Consider the following 27,061-nt stretch of genomic DNA (forward strand, 5'->3'; position numbering starts at 1 on the left):
TCATCTCTTCCGCTTTCATTCCCTCGCACAATTTTTTTACTGAACTGCTTCTTTTTTTAAGCATTCGAAATAACGAGGATTTTCTTAACAAAATTACTAAATACTTTTGTAATCAAGTTTTCGATTAATCATACTATCGATCGAGTGTTTGTACTAATAATTTAATTGTCACTTAAGTCATCAAAATTTATCTCTATAAGAACGATTTTATTATAACTACGAGATAAATCCAGAAATAAATTGAAATTTTACATAAATCATGTTTATACGTTACAGAAAAATTAAATAAACTTTTGTAATTCCTGCGTTTTACATTTTATACGGCAATTATTGAGTGAGTTTAGTAATATCCGTAATTATAATTCTTGAAATATGTACTCGTTTACTTGAAGCGGTTTTAATTTATCCTACTGATGTAATAAAACAATTGTATGATTCTTTGGTTACATTATAATTTGCTATCGAATGTAAAATAACACCTACTGTTGTTATAACATCAATGTAAATCATCGTTTACACCACAGTTTAGTTATAACTACTGTTGTTACTAAACCTGCCGTGTAAGCGTCATTGATACAATTTCCATCTATTTATTAGAAACAGAAATCATAAAGTAGATCAAAACCAATCCCATTTTAGCTTAATTATAAATAAATCAAGAGCACGCGCCTACAACACTAAGTATTATATATTATCCATTGCGGGAATACAAAGCTTTCTCATTCATTTACGCGTCTCATTGTGCATGCTAATAATGCGTGGAAAAAAAAAGAGCGAATGAGGGAAAGAGGGAGTGGGAAAGAATAAGCAAATGTCCTCTTCCCTAACATCAACAGACGTAGTTACATTTTCATTGCGGAGAAACGCAGATGTCGACCACTTGCTACCCCGAGGATGACGATTTGGATGAAATCTATTCCTTCTGTTCGTCGCCACGGGGTGCCACGGGGCAATGTATTTTGCTACCGTACTTTATGCCCCGTGATACAAGCCCCTCACATTTATGCAACACGCCGCTTATTCTTCCGCAATTACGAAATGCAATTTAGATGTGGGCACGTCTCTCCGCCGGCAAATATGCAGTCTAGTCGATTGTGATCGCTTTAACTCTTTTATGAGGGTGTAAGTTCATAGCAATAATAAAAATATTTTTAGCTGTTAAAAAAAAATTGACTAAATTTAATTAGATTAATTGAATTATATTAATTAAACATACAGAAAGTTTGGCAGGTGAATTAGTTGCATCAGACAGTACACGATGACATTTAATGTACGCTGGCTGGATACTTAATTAAAATGAAAATTTCTTAGCATTGTCGACTATCAATTAAATTAAATATATTTTAAATTATAAAAAACAAAAGAATAGTTTTAAATGAAAACGATAGTTCTGCAAGCGATAGAATCAGATTAATCACATTTTATTTTCATTGAAGTATATATTGTATAACGCCATTGTATAATTTGTTTTAATATTACTAGCATAATTTCTAAAATCGATTTTTAATTAAAAAAAGTTTATTATATTTCTTCCAAGTGCAGCAATATAATATTTTACATTTATAATTTCTTGTGCATTTAGAATGAAAAGACAAATTTTCAGGCAAAATTTTATTAATCGATACTACCACAAGGAACTTGTGTAATTCAATTGAATTGAATTTACTAATTATGTGTTGAGCGTTTTCTGAAAATTCACACTTCTCTTTCCCACGGCAGCAAAATGTGTCCCTGGGGTGTCTCTCGTATACATTACGGCTGCACTTATGTCAATCCTTCTCCTATTAATAATGCCATCAAATTCTCACACACACATACACACACACACATATATACACCATAATTGTTTTCTCATCTCTTTATTTAAATTATTTAATCACTTTATTCATTGATTTCTAAGACCACTCTTAAATAGCAGTATATTCCTTTCCAATAAATGTATAAGATAAATTTCCCATCTTCTCATCTCGATTAAATCGATACTACGATTCAATTGAGATGAATCCTGCACAGACTCTACATTGTTTTCTCGGCTTACTTTTAGGCTGTTAAGCCGCGCTCGAATCTGTTGAGACGGGTCATTCCTTTTTTCAAAGGGTACAATACGTGTAAAGGAAGGGAAATATGAGAAATAAAGTAAAAGCCTAAATAAACAACGACACAAGTTATTGCCAATGAACTTTACTTCGAAATTGTTTGATTAATCCAACGGATTTGAAAGTGCACTTATGAACAGGTTTCACATCAAGATAAGTTTCATTCAAATTTGGACTTCTATTAAAAAATAATTAACAACTATAATTAATAATTAACTTTTTATTTAAGTAGACAATGCATATACGAAATAAACAAACAAATACATTATAGTATCCTTTTAAAATTATTACATATTCTAAGAAGCATATAATTATATCAAAACGACAAAATAATTTGATGGTAAAAATAAGAAATTTTTAAGAGAATCGGAGAAAAAATATATATTTATATATAAGATATTTCATTATAATAATTCAAAATTTTTAAAAAGAATAAATCTACATTATTTTAAATAATCTCTACAATTTTTTTTGAGATGATGCTGACATAAAATCGACAAAATTATCAATGTTACAAGCTAGAAAATACTTCGATTGGCTTAACAGAATTGAAAATCCTTTTACAAGTTTAAAATTCACACATGCCTAATGCATAATTGAAAAACACAGACAATAAGAACAGAAAATAATAAATTTCAGAAATCGTGTGTTATTTTGGTATACACGGTTCTGACAGATTAAAATTTGAATTATTCCCTGTTTCTATTGCTTGTATTTTTTAATTAAGGCAATGCTGAAGTGACGGCTGAACTTGATCAATGTCAATGTCAATATTATAGAGACAATTTCGGAGATTTTTATAGAAACATCTTGATAATTTGGTCACTCCAGCACCCTTAATGGTATCTCATCTAAGCGTAAATAAATTTAGAAAATTAAACTTAGACTAACATTTGAAACTAACTTAGGCTATGCCTAGGAACGGCAAATTCAGAAATGGCATTTTTTAAAAAAGAATTTCTTAAAAAATAGACATTTTTTGCGACTAAAAAAATTGTTTCTCAATCGATGACTACTAAATTTGAGTCAGGGATTTACAACAGGGATCTTCGTGTTGATTTCGTTTTAGCATAGAGAAATCTGAGACTATGCTTTTTTCGCGCAATCATTGACATATACATAGAATAGAATAAGTAGATTTACAGCAAATGAATTTGCTATTAAAAAAGCGCGTAAAGAGTTCTATTATAGTAAATGAAATATATATAATTTTGCAACTTTTAAATGTATTATAAAAACATTATTGTAATAAAGATAAACTAGTAAAATCCTTAGAAAAATCCTTAAAAAAAATTCTCTTTTTTTTTTGTTCTTTGTTGCGAACATAGACTTGAACATTCCAGTTTGAAGGTTGAATAGCGGCGGCAACGATTTAGAAGTGCTTAGGAGCAGAAATCTTAATCCGACTCCGACTTAATCTTTAATGTGAAGTAAAATGCATTCTTTAACTATAACTCTTCTAATTAATACTGCAATTCGCACCGATAAATCGGTTTGACTCATCATATCAAATAATTACGTATAATATTCTCTTTGTGCAAACATTTTCTATAATATGCGTAATCTATAGTGTATATTTATTAATAATAACATATCTCACTTTATCACAATAATCATTGTCAAAAATATAAAAAAATTGATCCCGTAAAAGATAATTTTTTTATATGTTATATACACTGTATCAACAAATTAAAAGAGCACTTATTCTGTCCTTCAAAAATAGATAATTTTCAAGAAAGTGTATTTTTGTAAAAATTAATTATAATGAGAGGATTCAAAAAATATTTTAAAGCTTGATGCCCTAAAAGTTTTTTTAAATCAGTACTATAAAACGATTTGAATGTTTTTTATACGCAACTATACGCAAATAAAGATCCATCAAATCTTGAAACTTTCACGAACTTTACAAAGTTCTAAGGTGTTAGTTAAAAATCGCACATGAAAACAGTTTTTGAAAGAGTGAATCTTTATTTTTAATTTGTGAGCAGTGAAAATAAAAGAAAACGCTTTTTGCTTCATTGTTGAATAATTTGATAAAGAAAATTATATAAGGCTCAATAAGTACGTAAATTAAAAATACAGATGCACTCTTTTAAAAGTTGTAATATTTGTATACGAGTTTTAATTTGTGCCATGGAACTTTGCCAAATTTGTAAAAAAGTTTGAGTTTTGATGAATCTCTATTTGTATCCATAAAAATCAATCAAATCATTATTTAATTGTCAATCTAAAAAGTATAGAGACTTTAAAACGCTTTTGGATTATTTTATTATAATAGTTTTTCACGAAATTTAAAAAAAAATGGCTATATTTGCAGAATAGATAATTCCTTAATTTTTAGCGAATATACAGTGTACATTATTATTTAATAATATAGTTGCAGTTTTAATTCTCTGTCCGTGAACGTTTTTTTGCAAATGTATACTATTTTAATGATATCATTTTAATTTATCCCTGAAATTATTTTTGATTTCAGAGAAACATTTTTCTAAAATAAAAAATAAAAAAGTTTTTGAGGATGGTACATCAAAATAACCTATCCTGTGTCTATTGATATTTCTAGTTTACAGACTATGTAATTATAATTATATAATGTACATTACCGCTCGTGGAAGTTTAAACACTTGCATAATCGAGTGAGCATGTATTTGTATATTATAATGATACACATACATCAATTGTAAAAACTCGATAAATTATTTTTAATTTGATACATAAAAATATATTATCTTTATTCGCAAAACTTTGATAGTATAATCGAAAATTTTCAAAAATTCACGACACAAAAAAATAAAAATAATTTATAAAGCTTTTACAATTGATGTTAGTATACAAGTACTCTAAAATATAGAAAAAAATAACACATTACTGTTTTATAATGTCCTAATTTTTTAATTTTACACCATTTAATAAAATTTATGCAAATGTCCTAACTTCCACGAGCAGTAGAGTAGTTGTATATTTGTAAACAAAACTCGCTCCTTTGTCTTTTATATAAAATTCTTTTATATAAAATTTCGATATCTTTCACTCTTTCTCTTATTTTATTCTCTTATTAAAAATGAATGTATTTGTTCTGTGAATTTTTGCAATTTATCTCACATAATAATCATTCAAATAATAATTAATAATAATCGTAAGCTATGAATTATAACTGGACTAGAATAAAGCAAATCGATCTTTTAATTACTATCCTCCAAGGATTGATTTGGTTTTGCTTTGGAAGCGTCGTTCAATTCTTTCTCATTTGAATGTCCGTCGGAAGTACGACAAAAATCGATGGTGACATGATCGGATCTCTTACTATTGAAATTTACAATCGGGAATGTCTCGCATTTGATAGGATTGATACAGTATATTTTATCATTATTTGTTTCTGCCGTGTCATTGATGTATTGTACATCATTTTTTTTAGCAGTTTTTGTAAAATCATGGTGGATTATATCACAGCCATGTTCTCTCGAATTATCGTTAACGTGTGTAGTTGAAGATTCCTGACAAATATCTTTGCCGGATGCCGCAGAAGCATTGTTAGTCTTCAAGTCTTTTGACAAATTTTGTTTACGTCCGGAAAGTAGAATCCTGTCGATAGTCATGAATGGCATTTCAAAGCAGAGGCTCCATAACACGGATATTATCATCGTGAACATTAAATTGGCGAAGAATGCGCGTATCTGATAAACAAGAAATTTTATTTATTGCTTGTCTTTTCTTATATTTGTGCTTTAATTTAATTATGACTAATGCAATATCTCGCAAATATCTAAAATAAGCAGAGGCTAATGTAATTAATACATTAAGCACATATATTTATATAAAATTTACTTAAAATAAAATGTAGCAATATAAATGTTCGATAAAATATTTTTCATGCATATATAAATATGTATATAAACATATATAAGCATATAGAAATATTTTCTTTTATAAAATTACTTTAAGTGTAATAAAAATAACAATAATAACAAGAAAACATAAAAAATAATTAAAGAGATAATTTTCGCATTATTTGTTTTAGAAAAAATTAAATTTGTAGAAATGTAAAAAAAATTGCTCATATATTACTATGTGTAATTTTATATACAATTATATGTGAGCAATTTTATATTTCTTCAAATTTGATTTTTTTTTAAACAATGCAAAAATTATTCTTTTATATTTGATATTTTCTTCTTCTTATTATTATTATCACTTTTATTCTTTTGCCTTTGTTGTATTAGGTGTTGGAATTAATTCGTAGCGTTTTACAAGTGATGGGAAGTACTTTCATTAATGTATTTTTTAATGCTCATGTGAAATAAATAACATTCTTTCATTAAACTACGAATTACGCTACGAATTAACTTTCATTACGCTACGAATTAATTCCAACACCTAATAATATTTTAAGAAAGTTTTTATTTTTCTTGCTTACCACGTTTATTTGTGTTAAATTGCCGGTAGTTCGAATGGCTCCGATGTGTGATAGTATGAACAGATAATGAGAGAGATAAGCACAGTAGGTTAATTTGCTGAGCGGTATCCATCCACTCCAAGAAAGTAAATAATTGATGGGACCTTGAAATGATTATCACTTTTAGAGACTGCAGACATAACTGATGACATAACTCGATTTGGTAATTATCTCGCGCACGCGTGCGATTATTACCTGCATATCCGTGCGTACAACAGAAGATGATCCAGGAGACCGAGAGTGCAAAAACCTGTCGATGAAAACCGGCGTAGAAACTCGCCTCTAATCTGTTATATACGTGAGTGTCGAAGTACATGTTCCGTGGTCCGAAAATCACCGAGAAACCGGCTATAATCGCGAGCAGCCAACCGAAAATCACGAACCACTGCGTATGAAAGCAATTTAGTGATTTTGTAACGATTTATTTTATGATTGCTTCAAATTCAAGATATTTAAATATGTATATTTTATTTTTCAAAATATTAATAAAGTATATAAATATAAATTGTAGAAACAATATATATAATATATTTATGAAGCTACTTGTAAAATATTTTGACTTTAATTTTGACTTAATCTGCTTTATGTTGATTATTATAAGAGAGAGATAAATATTAGATCTATAATTAAATATTAAATAGATGATGATTAATATTAAATATTACATAAAACAAGTATGAGAGTAAACATAATTGTGTGAAACATAATTATTGTGTGAATAATACTTACATTGCGTAATTTGATTTTGCAAGATCTCGTCTTATATATCAAGTATCCTAAGCCTAATCCAATGACGTAAGGGCCAAATCTATTGTATGTCTTTGTGTAGATCTCCAGGTAAACTTGAATTAAATCCATCTGTCTACGAAACATAACATCCTGTTAAGATTATAAAATTACTAAAATCCGGCAATCAAAAAATTTTATGTAATTTCCATACAATTTTTATAGAAATTAACATCACGTAAATGGTAATCTTGCACGATCTTTTACAATTATTTAATTATTTAATTGATTTTTAAAAACTTGGATATTATAAAAGGACCCACCGAGTGGATCAAAGCTTATAATAATAAATGCTAAATATTTTCAAAGTAAAAATTACTCAATTAATTAAAATTAGATAATTGAAAGAGTATAAAACTAGATAAACGAAACTAGAAATAAAATAAGACTATTATATTCGAATCTTTTTGAAAAAAAAAAAACAGATTTTTTAGATATTCAAATTACAATTTTTAATCAAATAATAAAAGCAAAATTGAAATTCTACACTCACTCCTTATAATAGAGCATGGTGCCCGTTAATTGAAGAACATAAGTTGTAACGAAAGGCACTAAGACTGAAAGAAACAAGCAGACGGCCAAAATAATGGTAAAGAACAGACTCCTAAACTTGAGCATAGGATACAGTATAAGCGGCGATAGCCAAACAAACTGCATGTCGGCCGATAGGTACCAGGATTGGGACATGCACTAGAAGCAAACATAAGAAAAGAGTGATATCTTCGCAAAAGTGCGCAAATCTGAAAAAAAAGCAACGAAAAGTACAAAATAGCACTTAATATGTAAACTTAGTAAATCCAAAGTAAAAAGAAAGAAACGAATAAAATAAGAATATTATGATAAAAGAATATGCGTAGCATAGATACGTCATATCTATCATTTCTACGTACAAAATAATGGTTAATTACTGTTCAACATACAATCATATTTAGTATAAATAATATGCAAAAAAATATGCAAAGTAAATTAAATTCAATAGCTATTCTACCATGTACGGTACATTAACATAATTGTTAACATAGAGCAAGTTGGTCCACCAATTTTCACGACAAAAGTTTTTGTCAGAGCCGACCCAGGTGTCCCACTGCGGGCCTGTACCAAATTTGTAGAATAGAGTGGCATAAAAACCAATCATCATCGCGTACGCCGGTGTTAATCTGATAAAAGAAGAAACTGTCTCAATGAATTCGAAGAGATAAAAAATAAATAAAAAGAAAAGGATATAGATTGAATGTGGACTTATGGAATATATTGAAAACTTAAATTGCGAAAAAAGTCGATTTGGCTCTGTATACATACCTTATATAACGATGAACATAAAGTCCTATCATGTCGAAACGCCACTTTGAAGCGGCTCGTTCTTTCTTTGACAGTTCGGTGTAAGCGAGTAGCATCCCACTCAGAAGGAAGAAAGTATCCGTGACAATGTTGCCATTGAGCACGAGCATGTTGTTCCAATCATAATGCATCTTTTTTGATAATAAAAATATTTTCATAATCGAAATGATTAAGGTTGACAGAATTTGAAGAATTAAAAGAGAAATCAAAAACAATGTGATTTTTAACTATACTTATATGTATATAAGTACATAGGTCTTTGTTTCTATAATCTTAATGTTAATAATCTTAATGTTTCTAAATACATTTTTCAGTTCAATTCTTCAAATTGTGTGCCGAACACAAGTGAACACTATTTCAGTTTTAGTTTAAAATTGCTTTTCCAAGACCAGCTCTATTCAACGTGCAGTTTAATTTTTTCCAAAGAATTGGAAAATCTATTTAAAAATTTACAAAAAATTATTTTTAGCACTAAGATCTAGTTTCAATCGCATTTAGCGCTTTACTTATTTGATTTATTTATATAGTAGTTCTATATAAAATAATTATTAGATATTGTTAAAAAATATAGCTTACATATGGAATCTGTGTGAGATCCATTTTGACACTAACAGCCTCTATGTAATGAGTATGACCGTAAATGATCCAGCATATGCTGATGAAACGTAAGCCATCTAGACAGCGAATAGAATCCTCACGTCTGTCCGTAGTTTGCAACAGTTTTTTCCCATTCGTGTACAAAGAAAACGCCGTAAAAATATCTATATGAGAAAATCATTATCAAAATCGTTATCATTAGTAATCTCCGGATAATATTGTCTTATTAAAAGAGCACAATATTTACCGTAAGAAATGCAGATTAATATTATTACATAGTTGATAATTCATAATTAATTACTAATTATTAATAATATTTATTATTAATGATTAACATTATTTAGATAATTTCCTTAATTGCACCTTCTTTCCTTTCTTAATAATCAATATAGTTAAAATTAATTTTGCAAAGCTTAGTAATCAACTTTATTAATTTAAATTTAACTTAACTTTATATGAAATATAAAACTGTGTGTTTTTAAAAGGGTAAATCTAAAGAATAAATATTTTTATATTTTTATATATCCTACTTTTCAATTTCCACGTGTTAATCTGCTGTTGTATTACGATATCATATCCCGTGCTGGTAATAATGATCAATGCGAATAGTATAAGAATCGATCTAAAAAATTTTCAAATGTTATACAAATTAAGTGTACATTACTACAGAAAAGTAAATGTTTATTTGATTATGAGAGAGCTTTATTTACGTGTAACACCAATCGGCAATGTCCCAAGTTTTTCGATCAGTTTCCATGGTGTGACATGATTCCTTAGAAACGTTGATAGTCATATCTACACGCCCTACGACTTTCAAAGGGTCGAGTGCGATTTCGAGAGACTCCTGTATCTCCGTATGATTGCAGGTGGACGGAACACAAAACATCCACTCGTATACAATTGAGTTGCCAGAACTCCATTTTGTCGCATTCTACCCCACAAGATATTTATATAATATTAGACCTCTAAACAATATAAATTTACGCAATCTTATTTTAAATAACTTAATTAATTTTTTATTTTTAGGAAACAAGAGGTCATGCCCTCATAATGCTTTGCCTAATTAATAAGCATCCTTTAAAAAGTTCACAGATTTTTATTAATTAAAAACTGATTGTCTAATTCTTACCTATTCCTTGTTAGATTAAAAATGTTTACATGTATAAAAATTAGGAACGATATTTATCTTTATTTTTATTTAATTATTTTTCGTATTCTCTAATTTATTTATATGCCTGGCGATAGATGTAAACTGGACAATTCATTCGCATAAATTGTTGTATGTTGAACCACAGTAATTGCAATAATACGAACTCACCGATGCGATTGCAATATTTACGAGTAGATCCCCCAGGTCCAATTCGTGTCGTGGTGTACCGTCGTCTGTGGAGATCTCGAATTGTACTGCCGCGTTGCAAGCCTGTCCGATGAATCCGTGCTCGTTCTTTATTCGCAAGCATTCATCAAAATTACCCAGCTGTTTATAATTGCCGGTGATCAAACCTGATGGTATTTTAACTGAGGCGTCGAACACTGAAAAACCAAAGAATCTTTGTTTAATCAATGTGCAAATTTCTTTTAGCTCTTGAATGAAAATTCGAGTCATTATTGCGATTTTCCTACAGTAACATATATTTTAATCTCTAGAATTTCTAGAGAATATTTGAGAAAAAGACGCCTGTACGATAATGTAAATATTCGAATAAAATACTGTAAAATATACAGGATTTATTACGATATCTAAAGCTTCAGTGAGAAAGGGAATGCGCTCGTTTGTGATATATCGCGAAGCTTGCTACTATCAATTTGTTATCGATGCATCTTATTGTTGTGTTTTTCTGGACATTTACGGCATTCCGGCTTTGACATTTAACACGCCCTTTCTCCCGTTCCGTTTAAATAAGCACATTCTGAAACCGGTTAAAACAGACGCAGGTGTAGTCAATGCTTCAAGGCGTTCTTCTGTCCTCAATCCACGATCAGCTAGCGTCATTTTTTCACATTACTCTTCGAATATCCGGAATCATTATCGCAGACCCGGAGAATAATGATTACTGAAGACTGATATCTTGAACTCGGTATAATCTTTAATAATCGTTTATCGAACAGTCTCTGCCCTCAGAGTGCAACGTAAAGTCTTGTGATTTATTGCAATATATTATTGTATGTAAGAGGTCAAATAAGTTTTTTTTTTGCTTAAGTTACGTTGCAGTTAATGAGCTGTAAAATTAGCTTAATTACGTTAAAAGTTACATAAATGAGGACTAACTTATTGTGAGTTACAAGTAAAATTAACTTAAATGAAGAATTAATTTTAAACGGCATTACTTAAATTAAATCAACATAATTACAATTATTATAATTTTTATAAGTATTGAAAAATTAAACATAAAAGTACAATATAGAATATAATATAAATATAATATTTTTTTTTACTTATAAATCAAGTTTATATAAAATAATAAAGAAGGTTTCTAAGAAAGAAAGATATGTTTTTCCTTTAACATTATGTATAGCAATAAATTAGTCATAGTGTAATAGGAATCATAAGATTTACACAGACGATTTATATGTTATTGATTATTACGTACTACTACATCAGTATCTCACGCACGTATACACATAAATGTTCGTTTAATAATAATTTTAATTAGACATCTAATTTATTTCTGAGAACTCCACGTTGTTTCTTGCAAACTACTAGTCTGTGAATTATTATTTCGTAAGTACGGATTGCCCAGTTTTTATATGAAGGAAATATTGTTACGACGCGACAGCTTTAGAGCGCCATATTGAACTAAGAAATGATAAAAAAGATTTCAATTTCGAAATTTTTTATCGTTTTTGACATAAATTTCACCTAACAGACACGTATTAATACGCATGCTTTAATTCTGGAAAAGGATTTTCAAATCAGTAAGAGAGAAAAAAGTAATTATTATTCAAAAATTATAAGATTCGATAATACAAATGGCTGTAAGATCTCCTTAAGTTATGGGTTATTAAATTTTTAACTTTATTATTCAACTCTTAATTTTTTAACTAGTTATCATTCAATTTGTTGTGTTATGACACATATCTATAAATGTGAATATAAGATTGTAATAGAATACAATTCCTACTATAGTCTTTTCATCATAAAATTTTTATAAAAATCTTACTCTTTGTTCTTTCTTCTCACAATTAATATATACTTAATTTTAAGATTAAGATTTATCGATTCTAATCTTCATTTTTATGGATGCTTATTTTTCTTTAATAACAAACGAAGCAAACAGACTTGAGAAAAAATTTTGTATACGAAAAAAGAAATTGCGTATGAGCAATTAAATCTTATATACGATGGAATATATTCAGCAGGAACAATCAGTGCGTTGATCAAAGTCACGTTCAGTTCTAGGAGGAATAAACTATCCAACTACGCGTTGAGAGAAACCACGCATTATATTTTATATATATGTACATTATTAGTCTGTGTACATCATACAGCGAATTATACTCATTGAAATGAAATTTCAAGGTGATTCCTTGGAACCGTGATTGCGCTGTGACGCAGAGGAACGTCAATGTCGCGAGGGCATTAACTGCGGAAGTACTTACGTGATACGATACTAAGTTCGCAGAATCATGTACGGGAAATCACGTATTGCAAAAATGAGTTGATCAAGTCGAAGAAAATCATACATTGGACGATAGCGCATTCAATTTTAAATGCCCGAACGATAGCGATAGCGAACATATTTACACAGATTGCACGATATCAGTGATAATTCAATGTATTCTCGGTTGATTCTAACGTAGAATCATAATAAGTCAAAGATATTATTAATACTTCAATTGCCAAGCTGATTTTAACATTGACAACTGATTTCGGCTTTGAGTTTAATAAGTGTAGTATATACAATATTATTTTAACATTTTATTGTTTTTTTATGTCTTTATATAATTTATATTATTTCTTCAACATCTTAAATACTTACAATTAGTAAAATCATTTTTAATCTTAAAATTGATAAATGAAACCTATGATTGAATGACGGAGATTTTACACGTCTAGATATGGACGATATGATAGTCAAAAGGTGTTAATGTAATAATGCAAGTTATTTTATTTCTAAAATCTCTCCATATTTATAAATAGAGGAATCTTTAACGTATTTACGAGAATTCCTGTCGTTATCCTCGCGTACTCAATCGATCCGACTCTTAACGTCAGCGTATAAACGTATAAACAATAGCTGAGGAATCGTCCTAATTGGATTGGCGATCAAGTGACGTACAAGCCAGGAAAAGATCGATCGATCGATCGACTGATCGAAGGCAGGTCTATGATACACAAGGACGGTCGTCAGCCTCGTGGATGCATCTTGCTGACCCAGTTTGGTCTCGCGTACGACGCATATATCAATTACATCGGTCAATATATTATATTATTGTTTCTATGCGAATATACGTGCGATAGAGCATTAATTGTTTTTTTTTTCTTAACGGCATGGTTGTTGCAAAACTGGTAATATTCGCATGGTGATCGTTAAATTAATAAGAATTAGTTCTTTCGACATCTTTCATTCGATTTTCTTTTTGTGTCGAATTGATTAAGTTAGAAGAAAAAAGTAATATTTAATGATGTCATATTGTAGCAGCTAAGATTCAATAATTATCATATATATTATATATCGCATAATATAATTATTATATATTAAATAAACTTAATTCTTCATTGTATTAAGCATCTTTTACTGTATCATATACACTCCAGGCCAAAAGTCTGAAAATATTTTTCAAAAATTGATTATCCAATAATAGTGCTATTTGATTATTATTTTTCATATCTTCTGTATATTTTCTCTAAATAATTATTTATTGTAAATTATTTATTAATTGTTAACTAATTTATTTTTCTTCTTTTTGATTAAAAAAAACATCGGATGGAAACGAGTAAGAAAAGATCTTATTAATTTAATGCGATTATTTTATGAATCAATGGATTGTAATTATTAGCTGTTCTATCCTTATCTTCTTTTTTATATTAAATATAATATGTTTGAATAAAAATGTATTTGTATGTACAATACCGGTGGAATATAAAAAGAAACGCAATGATCGCGCACTAGATACTGTCAATAGAGAAATCCATTTGACACTGGTATTAAAAAGAGAAAAAAATGCATCGGATGGCGTTCATGGATATTCATTGGATGTTGCGTTTGCGTATTGACGTAAGAACGAATAACGACGTGTCAACTAATTATCGCGGCAAGATAAACGCTGTCATAATACAAAACGGCACGGCAATGATCTATGCAGCGATGATCCATAACAGCGAGATTCATATGCGCCGTCAAGGACGCGTGAGTTAAATATCTTATAACGGCCGATGCTGTCACCGATCGACATCGCAGTATTAATATCAATGAGATCAATGTCACTCGTTAATCTGTGCTAGTCCAAGTGTCACGGAGACGATAATTTGTTCGCAAAAATGGACACAAGGTTCTTTCGATCGAACATAAATTTGACTTTGATATCGAAAACACGCGCGCAATCTGAACTTATTTGTTCGGACTAATCAATCGCGAAATCATATCAATGTCGAAATCATACGACTAATGTGTGATTTTGATTTTCGAAATTATTCATCTTTGAATTTTTGAGAAGATAAAAAGACGATAAAATTTCGCGACGTGTTTCGCTTTCGCAACTCGTCCTCGTCGAGTACGTTGAACTCGTTGTAGTTTGAAAAAAAAAAAGAAATGTTTATCACATCGATTGATCTTTCTGATTCATCCATTATTATCTATGAGGCAGAGCGAAGAGATTAATATCTGCAGGTAATTGACGCGCGATATGCATCCCACGTGTGCTTGTCGCGATATCATATACGCAATATTACATGTCCGATAACCTCCCTCGATAATTGTGCGCAGCGTGCAATGTCCGATAATTGCTGAATGTTTAAACATAAAAACGCAATTGTTTCGTGATGTCATTTCGCGACGCATAACAGACAAAACAATATGTAAAGATTATATAATGTTTTCCTCCTTATTATTTTCCCCCACAAATCCAAATTATTCTCGTTGCATAAGAGATAAAGAAATCGGAATTATTACAAATTATACGTGCAACCATATTAATTTTACATCTGAGCATGATGATTATTTAATTTTACAACTTTTCACTCTTAGCTCTTTGGAGAAAATGAAATATAATTTAATATTATGTTAATAAAATATTATTTAAATATTTAAAAATGTATTTTTTCCGATTCATTTATTAGACGAAATCTATAGGGATTTGAACATATTTCATCCAAATTATCTCCATCACTTTAATTATCTTCGATTTATCTTTTTTTAAAAAAGTTTTTAGAAAGACAACAGTTAAAATTTATTTATTGTAACTTATTCGCTGAGCAAAATTATTATTATTTCTAACACAAAAATATAGCCATCAAAAAGTCTTTTGCAAAAGAAAAGATGGTCTATTAATTGAATTTTAATTCGTATTGATTGGAATTTTAGATATCTAACATTTTAATTATGAGAAACGATGAAGTCTAAAGAATATCTCTCTCTCTCTCTCTCTCTCTCTCTCTCTGTTTTCGATCTTTCTATTTATTATTTTACTTACTTTGAAGCGCCCAGGGTGTGTACGTCTCAAGTGCCTTCAAATAGATTTTGCCATCGCGAATACACTCGGAGGAAGCAAATTCTCCAGGTACGAAGGGCTTTGTAAGGACATCTGCGAGAACAACTTCGGGCCTCAACCTTTTACCAACTCCCGCCCCCACTAGCAGGATTAAGAGGAGACTCACACACACTCTCCATTCCGACCGTATTGACTTCATTCTTCTTGAATTTTTTCCTTTTGAATATTAGTTAAAAATTTCGTATTACTAAATGCATGCAAACAGAAATATCCATCGCATTAAAGTAAACGAAAAAAATATAAAATGCTAATTGACTGTGATGTACACGGTTATGTTCTGTTGCATGTATAATGCGCAAGAAGTGTCATTTTATTCTTGTTGTTAAACAAGAAATGTTAAACAATAAAGTAATATATAATGCGCATTATAGATACAGCCAATGTAAGGTCGCATAAGGTCGGTTCAAGTAAACTTATCAAGTATACTTACGCAAGCCACTTGTGCAAGTTTACTTGAACGTGGTTGGCCTAATGCTACAATGCTTTGAAGTATTCTTTAACTATCCAACTTGTAAAATTCTTTCTTCTGATTAATCAATCAAATACACCAAAAGATATTTGTAATGAGACTTTGGTCGCATTCTATGCGTGCAACAAAATGTAGCCCACGTTTTCGTTTTAGTGTGTTCGACTGATGCATTTCAACAAAGCATTTCAAACCTGATTGGGAGAGCATCCTAGCCAATCAATATACTTAAAATCTTTTGTCGTATTATAATAATAGTCCTTCCACTGGAAGAACTGATGCAGCACTAGCGCTGTGCTTCGATGAAAACTGCACTATATAGTCATACAGTATAATATAATAGACCTGTTCTTTTTGGCTGAAGTTTTGCACTAGTTCATTTTTCTTCCTGAAGAGAAAAGCCAAAAAGAACAGGTCTTATAATAGAGAGGATAAATCATGGGTGCCTTTCCAATGATTTAACACAAATTGAGCAAATTAATTTACATATTTTCGCACGGACAATTTTTTTCTTAGAATTTACCTTGAAAATATGGTAATGTCCTGAGATATTATATTTCGAAGAATTTTATGTAAATTTCTCTCATTTATTAATAAAACTGCAATAAAATGTATAATAAGTTTGATTTTAACGAAGTACGTGGTAAAAGTTTTTAAAATATTATTGTACCACAACTATCATATTTTCAGGGTAAATTGTAAGAGACAATTCTGTCCATACAGTATATTAATAAATAATTTAATCCTTTTAACTATATATTTTTTGTTGTCATGATGAACCTTATAATCTTATTTGTCAAAAGAATTAAATTATTTATTTTTTAATACTGAAAATATGTGAATTAATTTGCTACGTTCATATTAAGATACGTTATATTTCTACAATAACCATAGTAAGCGTAGTTGTAAGTGGTAAGAAGCCAAGTAGTAAGAATGTAGTTGTAAGAATCAACCAATCAAATCGAATATGAAGAGAATATTTGACTGCGATTGATTTTTACAACTGCAATCACTTACAACTGCGTTTACAGGTATTATAGAAGAGGCAATTGGAAAGACCTCGTGTAACTTTTTCCTTAGACGGAAACGCGAAAAGTACAGAACATGTATATAAAATATGTGTATATACATATACATGTATAAAAGTATAAAAATTTTCATTTTTCATGTTTCCATTGTAGAGAAGAAGTTATCGGATTGATATCCATACACAAAACTTGATTTTCAACTCTGTCAACTCCGAGTATCCTTTATTCTTGTCAAACATTCGATGAACAACAAGGATAAAATGATAGTCGAGTTGATAGAGTTGAGTTTCAAAGTGCCTCTCAGGGCTGCTTTCCAATTGTGTGTGTGTGTGTGTGTGTGTGTGTGTTTAAGGGGTTAATCTAATCGCATTTAATTATATCCAATTATATCCATTTAATTAATATCCAATTAATTATCAAATTGCATTTCTCTTACAAAAAGGCACGTAAAATGTCATTGGATAATTTTTTATACGTTTATGCGGCTAGACTAAGTTTGTGTGGATATACCCTAACACATCTTAATAAAAATGTACACAGGAATGCACAAAGTGTCGTGTTGTATATTCTTGTGATTTAATTAAAATAGAATGTGTACATTATGTACATTGTGATTTCGATCTCGATTTCGGTTTATTTTAGATAGACTAAATGTACACAGCTTACATAATTGATTACCAGCCCTCGGGCTGAGTGTATGTTGTGTCGACGATTGGAACGCAACTTGCCGTATGCACAAAAGTGTCTTTAGTGATTTTACAATTGGAAAGACCCCAGATTTAGTATGGCTCAGTAAAACATTACTTATATTCTCTGTTGTCCATTTTGAGCACATTCCATTTAACGTTCGTAAGCATCATTTCATCCTTATCGTTTTCAAATTAAACAAGGATGAAACGATGCTCACGAGCATTGCGAACGTTAAGTTGAAACGTACCCTTTATGAAACAATAACAAAAACATTATAACTAGGTAAGAGTTTAAATTGCTTATTGCTTACAATAATATTTTGATTTATTTAGTTTTTAAAAATTTCATATATAATTATATATGTTTATGAATATTTACACATGCTCATATATATTTATATATATATATATATATATTTATCTATGAAAAAGGTTTGACTGGAACAACTATTATTAGAAATTAAAACCAAATATCGTTATTATTAAATTAATTAGAATAATGTAATACTATTATATCTCAAAAGCACCAACACAACTTTGATTTCAACTTGCACTAATCTTCCACCGTCTCTAAAGACGGTGGAGAAAGAGTTGAACTCAATATACCTATTTTGCACCAGTTTTCAATGAAATATTAAACACTGAAAATATATGAACCAGTGAAACAATACAATCGCATTGAGTGTGCGCCAGTATTGCACTAGCTTTTCGAACTGTGGAAAACGTTGTTTTCTATTTCCACGGAAAAAATAAGTATACTTAAGTACTCCTAATCGCACACATTCGAAGAAGGTCACATGCTGTCGACATGTAATTATCTCTAATAACTTCACGAATTAATGACACACAATTCCCATACCTTTATCTCCAATCTATTAAGAAAATTGTCTCGCACGTTATCGCACGTTATCGCACGTTTATTTCTAGCTTACCGTAATTTCTTGCGATTCCGATGATGGATGTTTAGCACGAGGAGGGAAAGACGGAACTGAAAATGGCGGATTCGCCGGGCTTGCTCGCTGGTCACGTGGCCGGAGTTGGAAAGGGGCGCGCGTCTCGCGCTTGTGTTTCGCGCGCGTCCTCGCGCGTGTAAACAGGAGAATCCGCCGCTCGTTAAAATATAAACGAAAGAAACACATAAAACACAAAACGCCGGCTGACTGTAGTGTACACGTTCCATCGGCGCGCTGGTTCACTTATATATTGGACGAACGGATGGGGGTAAGGGAGGCATTCCGTGCTTCTCTGACCACTCGTGGCCATCTCGGGTCTCCTCTTATCGATATAAGCGAGGATTACGCGTCCGCGAAGAGAAACGTCGCCGCTGCCGCCTCCGCCGCCTCCACCATCGTCGGAGAGTGGGAACAACACTCGGTTCGACAGCGAATGTGGTCAGGAATTCGATAATGCGAGCGAGATGGGAAGAATCTGCACAAATTTGCAGATGGACGATGATGAAATTCAATTACCGAGATCGTCTACGAAAACATGGTATCCTTCATGATCGCAATCGTATTCGATAAATTGATTGCTAGTAAATATCAACAAATTTGATAAATTCGCGACAAAAAAATTATAATTCTTTTTTGTTTAATGAATTATTTAAAATTCTGTAAAATATAAGGTAAAGTATAATAGGACGGGCGATGAGAAACAAAGATTTTTATATTATATTTTAATATAAAAACTACTTCCACTTATATGATATAAAAAGTACTTCCACTTCAATTGATATTTATATTGTATTTCCATGAATTATTATACAATAGTGATATGAATTGCTATCTCCTTTTATTTGAATTCTTAACTTTCCTTAATCTAAATTTGATTTTATAAATTAAAAAGTAAAATAATTAAGACTAAAACAAAGACCAAATTCCAAGCTAGTGACAGTCAGCGCGGTTAATAAAACGCAAATTTTAATGTCAATAAAAATGTTAAAACATAAAAAGGACCTTAAGACGGTTTTATTCCATACTTAAACATTTCGACTCGATTTAAAATTGTTTTTAGCAACACAAAAAAATTATTATATAGATATACACTAAACATCCATCAAGATAACGTCATTCTCTCAGAATGCCAATTTTAAAGTAAAATCTTAATGGACATCTTTAATCTTTCGGTGTCTATTATATCTGTCTATACATAGACACAGTTACAAACATTCACGGGTAAGAATACACTTATTGTATTTGGTTTGTTAGAAAATTTGATGGATCCAGTTTTACGTTGAGTTCTAAAGTTCATTGACTTCATTTCATAATTGTCATTCTAAGAGAGTAACGTACCTTAAGGTTTAATGTATTTACGATAAGAATTTCCGTTTTTATATTGTTGAAGAAGATTCCAAATCGAGTAAAAATGTTCAAATAATGGAATCAGTAGATATGATAATGTCAAGATATAAAGCTGACTTAAGGTTCTTTTTATAATGTTTTAGCATTTATTATACGATATTGTAGTGCTTTGTTAACCGCGCTAACTATCATTAGCCTGGAATTTGGCCTTTGTTTCAGTGATTCGATATTTTTCGATAAAAAATTGTTCAATGCATGGATATATATAAAAATTTTTATATTAATAATATTAATAATTTCTATATATATATATATATATATATAAATATGTATGAAATATGTCCATACATCCTTTTTTTTGTAAAATTATTGTTTAATATAATAAAAATAATAATAATAATAATAATAATGAGAAAATGTAAAAAATAATTATAAGGATAATACGAAAATTATTCGTATGATTTATTTTATGTCCTATGCTTATGACTATTATAGAACAGGCATCAAACTTGATAAAATTATATTTGGAACATGTAAAAAAATTGCTCATACAATATAATTATGTATAATATAATTTTATATATACTTATGTATGAGCAATTCTTTTATATTCCTTCAAACTTAATTTTTTCTAAAAGAAACGATGCGAAAATTTTTCTTGTGATTATTTTTTTATGTTTTCTCATTATTATTATTATTGTTTTTATTATATTAAACAGTAATTTTATCAAAGAAAGAAGAATGTATGGATATTCAACATATATTTTTTTTAAATTTGCGTGACATCCTTTTAATTAATTATTAGACAGTGAGTGATATATATATATATATATATATATATATATATATATTTATATATATATAATATATATCAACATGAGTTTTATCTGCTTTTATTTATTAAAGAAGATATATTATGGAAGTTTGTGTGAACAATTGGATCTTATATTATGAACATAAGAGTAACAATTAAATTTATTTATTGGGAAATAGATAAATTTTGTTATAGCTAGTGGAGTAATTTATCTTTTATTTGTTAAGTGACTACGCAATTTTAGTGCTTTTTGAAAGTAAAGGTCAATGATTGATTTGATTTAATAAATTCTATTCAGTAATTATATATATTTTACGAATTTCATTGATAAAATTTTATCTATCGGACATGAATAGTGGACATGAATGGCTATTTCTTACATACTTACTTATTTATTTTTCTTTACTGAAAATAACGGATTGGCGGCCCTAGCGCAGTTTGAATAATTCAACTAGGTCATTAAACTTTAATCGTTTTCGATGCACACCTCTTTAAATCTCATGGAATCTCGATATGTCAATCACCTTCTGATTTATTCATTGTAGAAAGGTTAAAAAAGAAAGGCGTTTTATCGCCTGAAGTCAAAATGCCGTGATGCAAGATCTGGAATATATAAGAAGCCAAACTTCGAAGTCAATATGCAGCCTTAAAAAAGAGAGATACGATTGAACGTCGTCTCTAGTATTAAATCGCACAATTTTATTCTATTTCGAAATTTCGAAAGTCTAATTTGTATAGAGCGAAGTGTTAAGGGTTGCGAAACGCAACTTTCGGCCCGAGTGCCAAAAATAATCTAAGAAGTTTCGAAGGAAAAGAAAAAGAGAGCGGGAAGAATCCCTTAATTGCTTTTGGTACATTTGATGCAGTTTTTGCGGAAACGAGATTGTAGCCGCATTCGTTCGTTCTATCGATTGCTGTTTTAATTATAGATTTGAAACGAGTGCATGTAGTCATCAAAGATATACACGCAGCTGTTTGTATGTACATACATACATTCAGTAACTCGACTAAGGATTCTTTTATCTCATTCATTTACGTTAAACATGCACATGTTTAGGTCAAGGCTAATATTGACTATGATAATCGATAGAAATTAAGATTCTGGTGCATATCATCGATAGTCGATAGTTGTGCAAGTATAATACGTTTAAAAGTATAATAAAATAGAACATTTTTATTCGGGTAATTAAAATTTTATTTTAAATTCTTACTAACAGTGAATTTTTACAATTTCTAGTTTGAAATTATAAAAATTTACACAATATATTATTATCCACCAATATCTGCCAAATATGACCCTCTTCATTTATTTTTGATCAATGTTTTGCGATTCATTTTTACTTGATAATAATAATAATTATTATAATATATAAAATAAATTAAAGAAATTAATTTGAAAAATGAATAATTTGATTAAAACGATAGTTTTGCTAAAAATTCGAGAAAATTTAAGATTTAGAAAATAATTTTTTTTTTCCAGATAACATACATATCTAAAAAATATCATATCAGACATAGACATTTTTTTGAGACACTCATAAAGGATATCTAAAAGATATCATAAAGAAATCTTTCAGAAAATAAATGTTATCTGAGATAATAGATGTTGTTTATACATTTCTGTTACATTATATCACAACCGTTACAATGAACTTTAATTTTATGAGTTTGAATAAAGTATTAGTAATAAAAAACATATCAAATACTATTTACATTTACTATATTTTTATTGTACAACTAAGACTAAAGAAGATTACAAAAGCTACAGAAACACATGAAGGGTGCGATCTACTTGGCGTTACAAATGTTTCGAAGCTTTTAATTGATTAATCGAAAAGAAGAATTTTATTAATTAACCAATCAAAAAATACTTTGAAGTAGCATTTATAGCATCAAGTGGACCATAGCCAAAGTCTTTAAACGCTGTTCGGTTGTCGAAGTTTCTCGTCAAGTCGTCGAATTTCTACCGGCATCGTTTCGTGAAGAAATTCGCCCCCGGCTGCTGTAAATGTAGTCCCCTCACGTAATATGTGATTGCTTGTCAGGACATTGACCAGTATTCGACTTTCTCGACACTGTAGTCGAAAAATGTAACGTGAACGAACTTTCGTGAGGCCCACATCGGAGAATCAGCCTCGCCCAACATCGGTGCCTGTAAACAAATAATTGCTATAGATAGATTATGATTCAATTACAGTACACGTGAAAATGTTACGTTATGTTTGCCGAACATTTTAATAACTGTAATCCACCGTAGTCACGATTATGGACATTTCATGATAATCGCTTTACCCATTATCTTCATCTATTGAATGAGATATTAAAAAGATATATCAACTTTGATTAATGATAAGAGGACATTGTATATCTGTCCGTCACCTTCACGCATTGTGACCGATTCAAGTACATTTCGTGATATTACTTTGTGTGAATTTTAAATCTTTTTGCGATAATAAAAGTAATAAAGATTTTGTAAACAAGTTTAAGTTCATTTACCCTGAATGTGTCAGAGAAAAAGAAAAAACTATTTTGCAGATAAGAGTAAATAATGGCATTATGTAAGCAATTTAAAATTATTGACATCAGTTTATAATTCATTGATTCTAGATCACACATGTTCTATATTCACGCATTTTCAACAGTTAAAATAATTTTAATGATTAATAGATGGTTAAAAAAATATCTGTTAGTAATATAATTAGTTTTTAATTAATAAGTAATATAATTAATTTTTTTTTTATAAAAAAGAATAATCCTTTGCATGTCGTTTATTTAGCAAAAAATTCCCATATTTGTTAACAATCGTCATAAGTGAAAAATGACAAATTTAAGTTTCTTGCATACTATTTGTAGAGAGAGATTTTTGATAAAACAAAATAAGATTGCTTTAAAAGCCTCGTAAAAATGGGCCGTTCTTTATTTTCCTAATCTCTTCAAATAGTAAATAAGCATATTTTCACTTCACGTATTTTTTATGATTATTTACTAATTGTCAGGGGGGAGAGAGGAGGTAAAGATAGCTTCGGCTCATTTTACAAATGTTTCAATCATTATTTTATTAAAATTTTTTTTATAAATAACGTAAGAAACTTCAACGTGTTATTTTTCGCTTATGAAATCACGATCCAATATAATTGCAGCGATTAGCGCGGAGCCAGTTAATTAAAAATATTTTTTAATAAAATTAATGCTGAAATCTGTAAGAATATTCGCTCCTGAAATATTACGATAACATTAATTATTTGAATATTAACTTAAAGGGAACATAGCAAGGTGTGGGATTTTGAAATAAAATACCTTGATATTAATTTTATGAATATATTTTTACATATATATATAAATTAAAAAACACGATATAATTTTCTCTTTTATCATTTCACGCATTAATATGCGATTTCTTCACGCATTAATAAACGATTATTAAATTTTCAATTGATACAATAACGTACTGCTTAAATATTTATTTATAAATATATAAGCTATGTATTCTAATAAAGCGTATGCTATGTATATAAGATTGTATCAAAGAATTTTTACTGTCGATCGCTATTAACAATTCTGGCAGAATATTTACAGATTTCGAATTCCAATTGTTAACATCATTATCCATTCGCATTATTGTACATTTGTGAAGGAATGTTTTTAACAGTATATACGCTGCAACGTATTACAAAAATTGAGATAAAATACTGACACCAGTGATAATAAATGTACTGTTCCATAAAATAAAGAAAACCTATAAAATATAAGTGCTATCCCATATAAGAATGTCTATCCTATAAAATAAAAATAAATTATTGTGTCAACAATATTTGACTTGTTAAAAAGAAATTATCACATTGTTATTACCATCCTATCTTAGGAAAGAATTCTGCAACGTCCTGAAAGACCTCTTCCGGCGTTTTCATAGAATTAACTTTATAAACTAAACCTTGCTGCTCATACATTTCTATGATCGGTAAAGTATTTTTTAGATAAGTTTGATGACGCAGGACCAAAGATTGCTCATTGTCGTCGCTGCGCCCACTTCCACTGGCACCACGTTTCAGGCAACGCTGAGTACAAACTTCTTGACTGCATTCGCAGAATATTACGCCCTTGAGGATAACTTTGTCAGCCATCACCTATCATCAACATATACCATACATGAAATAACTATAATATGCAAAGTCCAGTGCCTACAATCGAATAATTTATTAGAGAAGTATGTAGGTATAATTTTCAAGTAAATGGTAATGATAATACATACAATCGCATGTGCGTGCACATACATATGTGTGTAATATATATATATATATATTTTTTAATTTAACTATCAACCAAATAAAAAAAGGATCATATAATATGATTGAGTCTACAGCTTTGGTACTAGATAATATTTATACTTAAATTTTAAATATATTTTCCAATTATTTAACTGTGTTTCAATTATTATATTATTAGATTTAACAGGCAAACCTAAACTAAAGCTGAAATAATATCACAATTGAATTGATTATCAATTTAATAATATCCAATGCTAATAAGCATCTTAGAACATTCCGAAAACTTTATTATGAAATTAATGATTATATTAATTATCAACTCTATCTCAATATGATTATTAAAGTTTTTAAATGATAAAGCTACTAAATTAAGATGATATGAAAAAATAATTTAGTGAAAAATTAAACTATTCTAAACACAATATCAGAATTAAATATTTATTTATACATTCTTTTATGAAAATATTGTATATATGAAAAGTATAATGTACATTCTACTACTGTAGGAATCCCGATAATAATTGATTGGCAATCGTATTTAACGTATATATTCAAAATGCACATCCAAGAGTGTGTTCCATTTCGTGTATGACACATATAACGTATCACTTTATCCTTCTTCAATATTCGTAACAACAAGAATAAAATAATTATGCGCATTATGCGTGAAATAAGGAGATACCTTATTCCAACCGTCAAGATTATCCTGATTCCTGGGAAAGCCGTCGATGAGAAACCGATGATGCGGATTCTCGGATGTCTGCATGGCGCGATCAATGAGGCTACAGGTGATCTCCACCGGGACGATCGTACCGTTTCTGATATGTGTTTCAATGAGCTCGCCATACTCTGAGCAGGGTTTGGCACGTTCCTCGCGCAGCAAATCACCAGCTGATAGATGAACGTAACCGTAACGCTCGACAATGTAACGGCAGAGCGTACCTTTGCCGGCACCCGGACCACCTAGGATAAACACCACTTCCGGCTTTTGCATCGTAACAGCGGACATCGTATGGATACAACGTCGCGCACCGGCCACGAGAGTCCGTAACATCTACAGAAAATCGCTATATATATGTATATACCAACGCACACACCGATCAATCCATTACTAATATCCATACACTACACGTAATGTAAAACGCGAAGGTTATACTGGCGCCATTTTTAAAAGGCGCTAAGAACAGGTGCATCCAGAACAATCTAGAAGCACAATCGCTCAATGCGCTCTCGGTGAGCTTTTGTACCTGTTTGGTATATATTTTTAGCTCCAATGGAATGTGCCAATTAAATGCAAAATTGAGCGCTCAGGGAACGGTCGTGTTTCTGGATGCACCTGTTCTGAAGAGCAGAAATCGGATACATCGGAATATACGGTTTCTGATTGGTTGAAATCGTTTATTCCTTAATCCGGATCTAGATGTTTTAAGCTTCAAGCCGTAAGAAATTGACCAATTGTAGTCGAATACGAAGAGAATAATTGATTTGTCCATTTCTTATGACTTATGGATTAAAAAT

General features: G+C 29.9%; 2 protein-coding genes across 5 annotated transcripts; both read right to left on the reverse strand.

Annotated features, from left to right (window-relative positions):
• Positions 1-2,301: 2,301 nt before the first annotated feature.
• LOC105147314 (nose resistant to fluoxetine protein 6) lies at positions 2,302-19,468 on the reverse strand. 2 transcript variants are annotated; one of them, XM_011058231.2, is made up of 13 exons: positions 19,097-19,468; positions 15,904-16,137; positions 10,589-10,803; positions 9,981-10,201; positions 9,801-9,892; positions 9,250-9,434; positions 8,635-8,804; positions 8,324-8,492; positions 7,829-8,025; positions 7,279-7,411; positions 6,745-6,934; positions 6,511-6,653; positions 2,302-5,770 (listed from the first exon to the last, which is right to left on the reverse strand). In XM_011058231.2, exons 2-13 carry the CDS (start codon positions 16,118-16,120, stop codon positions 5,279-5,281), a joined length of 2,424 nt encoding a protein of 807 aa, XP_011056533.2. In that variant the 5' UTR covers positions 16,121-16,137; positions 19,097-19,468; the 3' UTR covers positions 2,302-5,278. The 2 variants fall into 2 exon arrangements, with proteins under 2 accessions (XP_011056533.2, XP_087272080.1); XM_087415954.1 differs by lacking the exon at positions 19,097-19,468 and adding an exon at positions 18,771-19,059.
• Positions 19,469-22,449: 2,981 nt separating this feature from the next.
• Positions 22,450-26,741, reverse strand: Dak1 (cytidine/uridine monophosphate kinase Dak1). Of its 3 annotated transcripts, none has more exons than XM_011058232.2 (3): positions 26,226-26,741; positions 25,128-25,402; positions 22,450-23,430 (listed from the first exon to the last, which is right to left on the reverse strand). In XM_011058232.2, exons 1-3 carry the CDS (start codon positions 26,595-26,597, stop codon positions 23,298-23,300), a joined length of 780 nt encoding a protein of 259 aa, XP_011056534.1. In that variant the 5' UTR covers positions 26,598-26,741; the 3' UTR covers positions 22,450-23,297. The 3 variants fall into 3 exon arrangements, with proteins under 3 accessions (XP_011056534.1, XP_011056535.1, XP_087272401.1); XM_011058233.2 differs by lacking the exon at positions 22,450-23,430 and adding an exon at positions 24,583-25,054 and having other exon boundaries at positions 26,226-26,737; XM_087416275.1 differs by lacking the exon at positions 22,450-23,430 and having other exon boundaries at positions 24,583-25,402; positions 26,226-26,736.
• Positions 26,742-27,061: the final 320 nt, after the last annotated feature.

The sequence above is a fragment of the Acromyrmex echinatior genome, chromosome 19, assembly GCF_024713525.1.
Source record: "Acromyrmex echinatior isolate Ae372 chromosome 19, ASM2471352v2, whole genome shotgun sequence".
Taxonomy (NCBI): Eukaryota; Metazoa; Arthropoda; class Insecta; order Hymenoptera; family Formicidae; genus Acromyrmex; species Acromyrmex echinatior.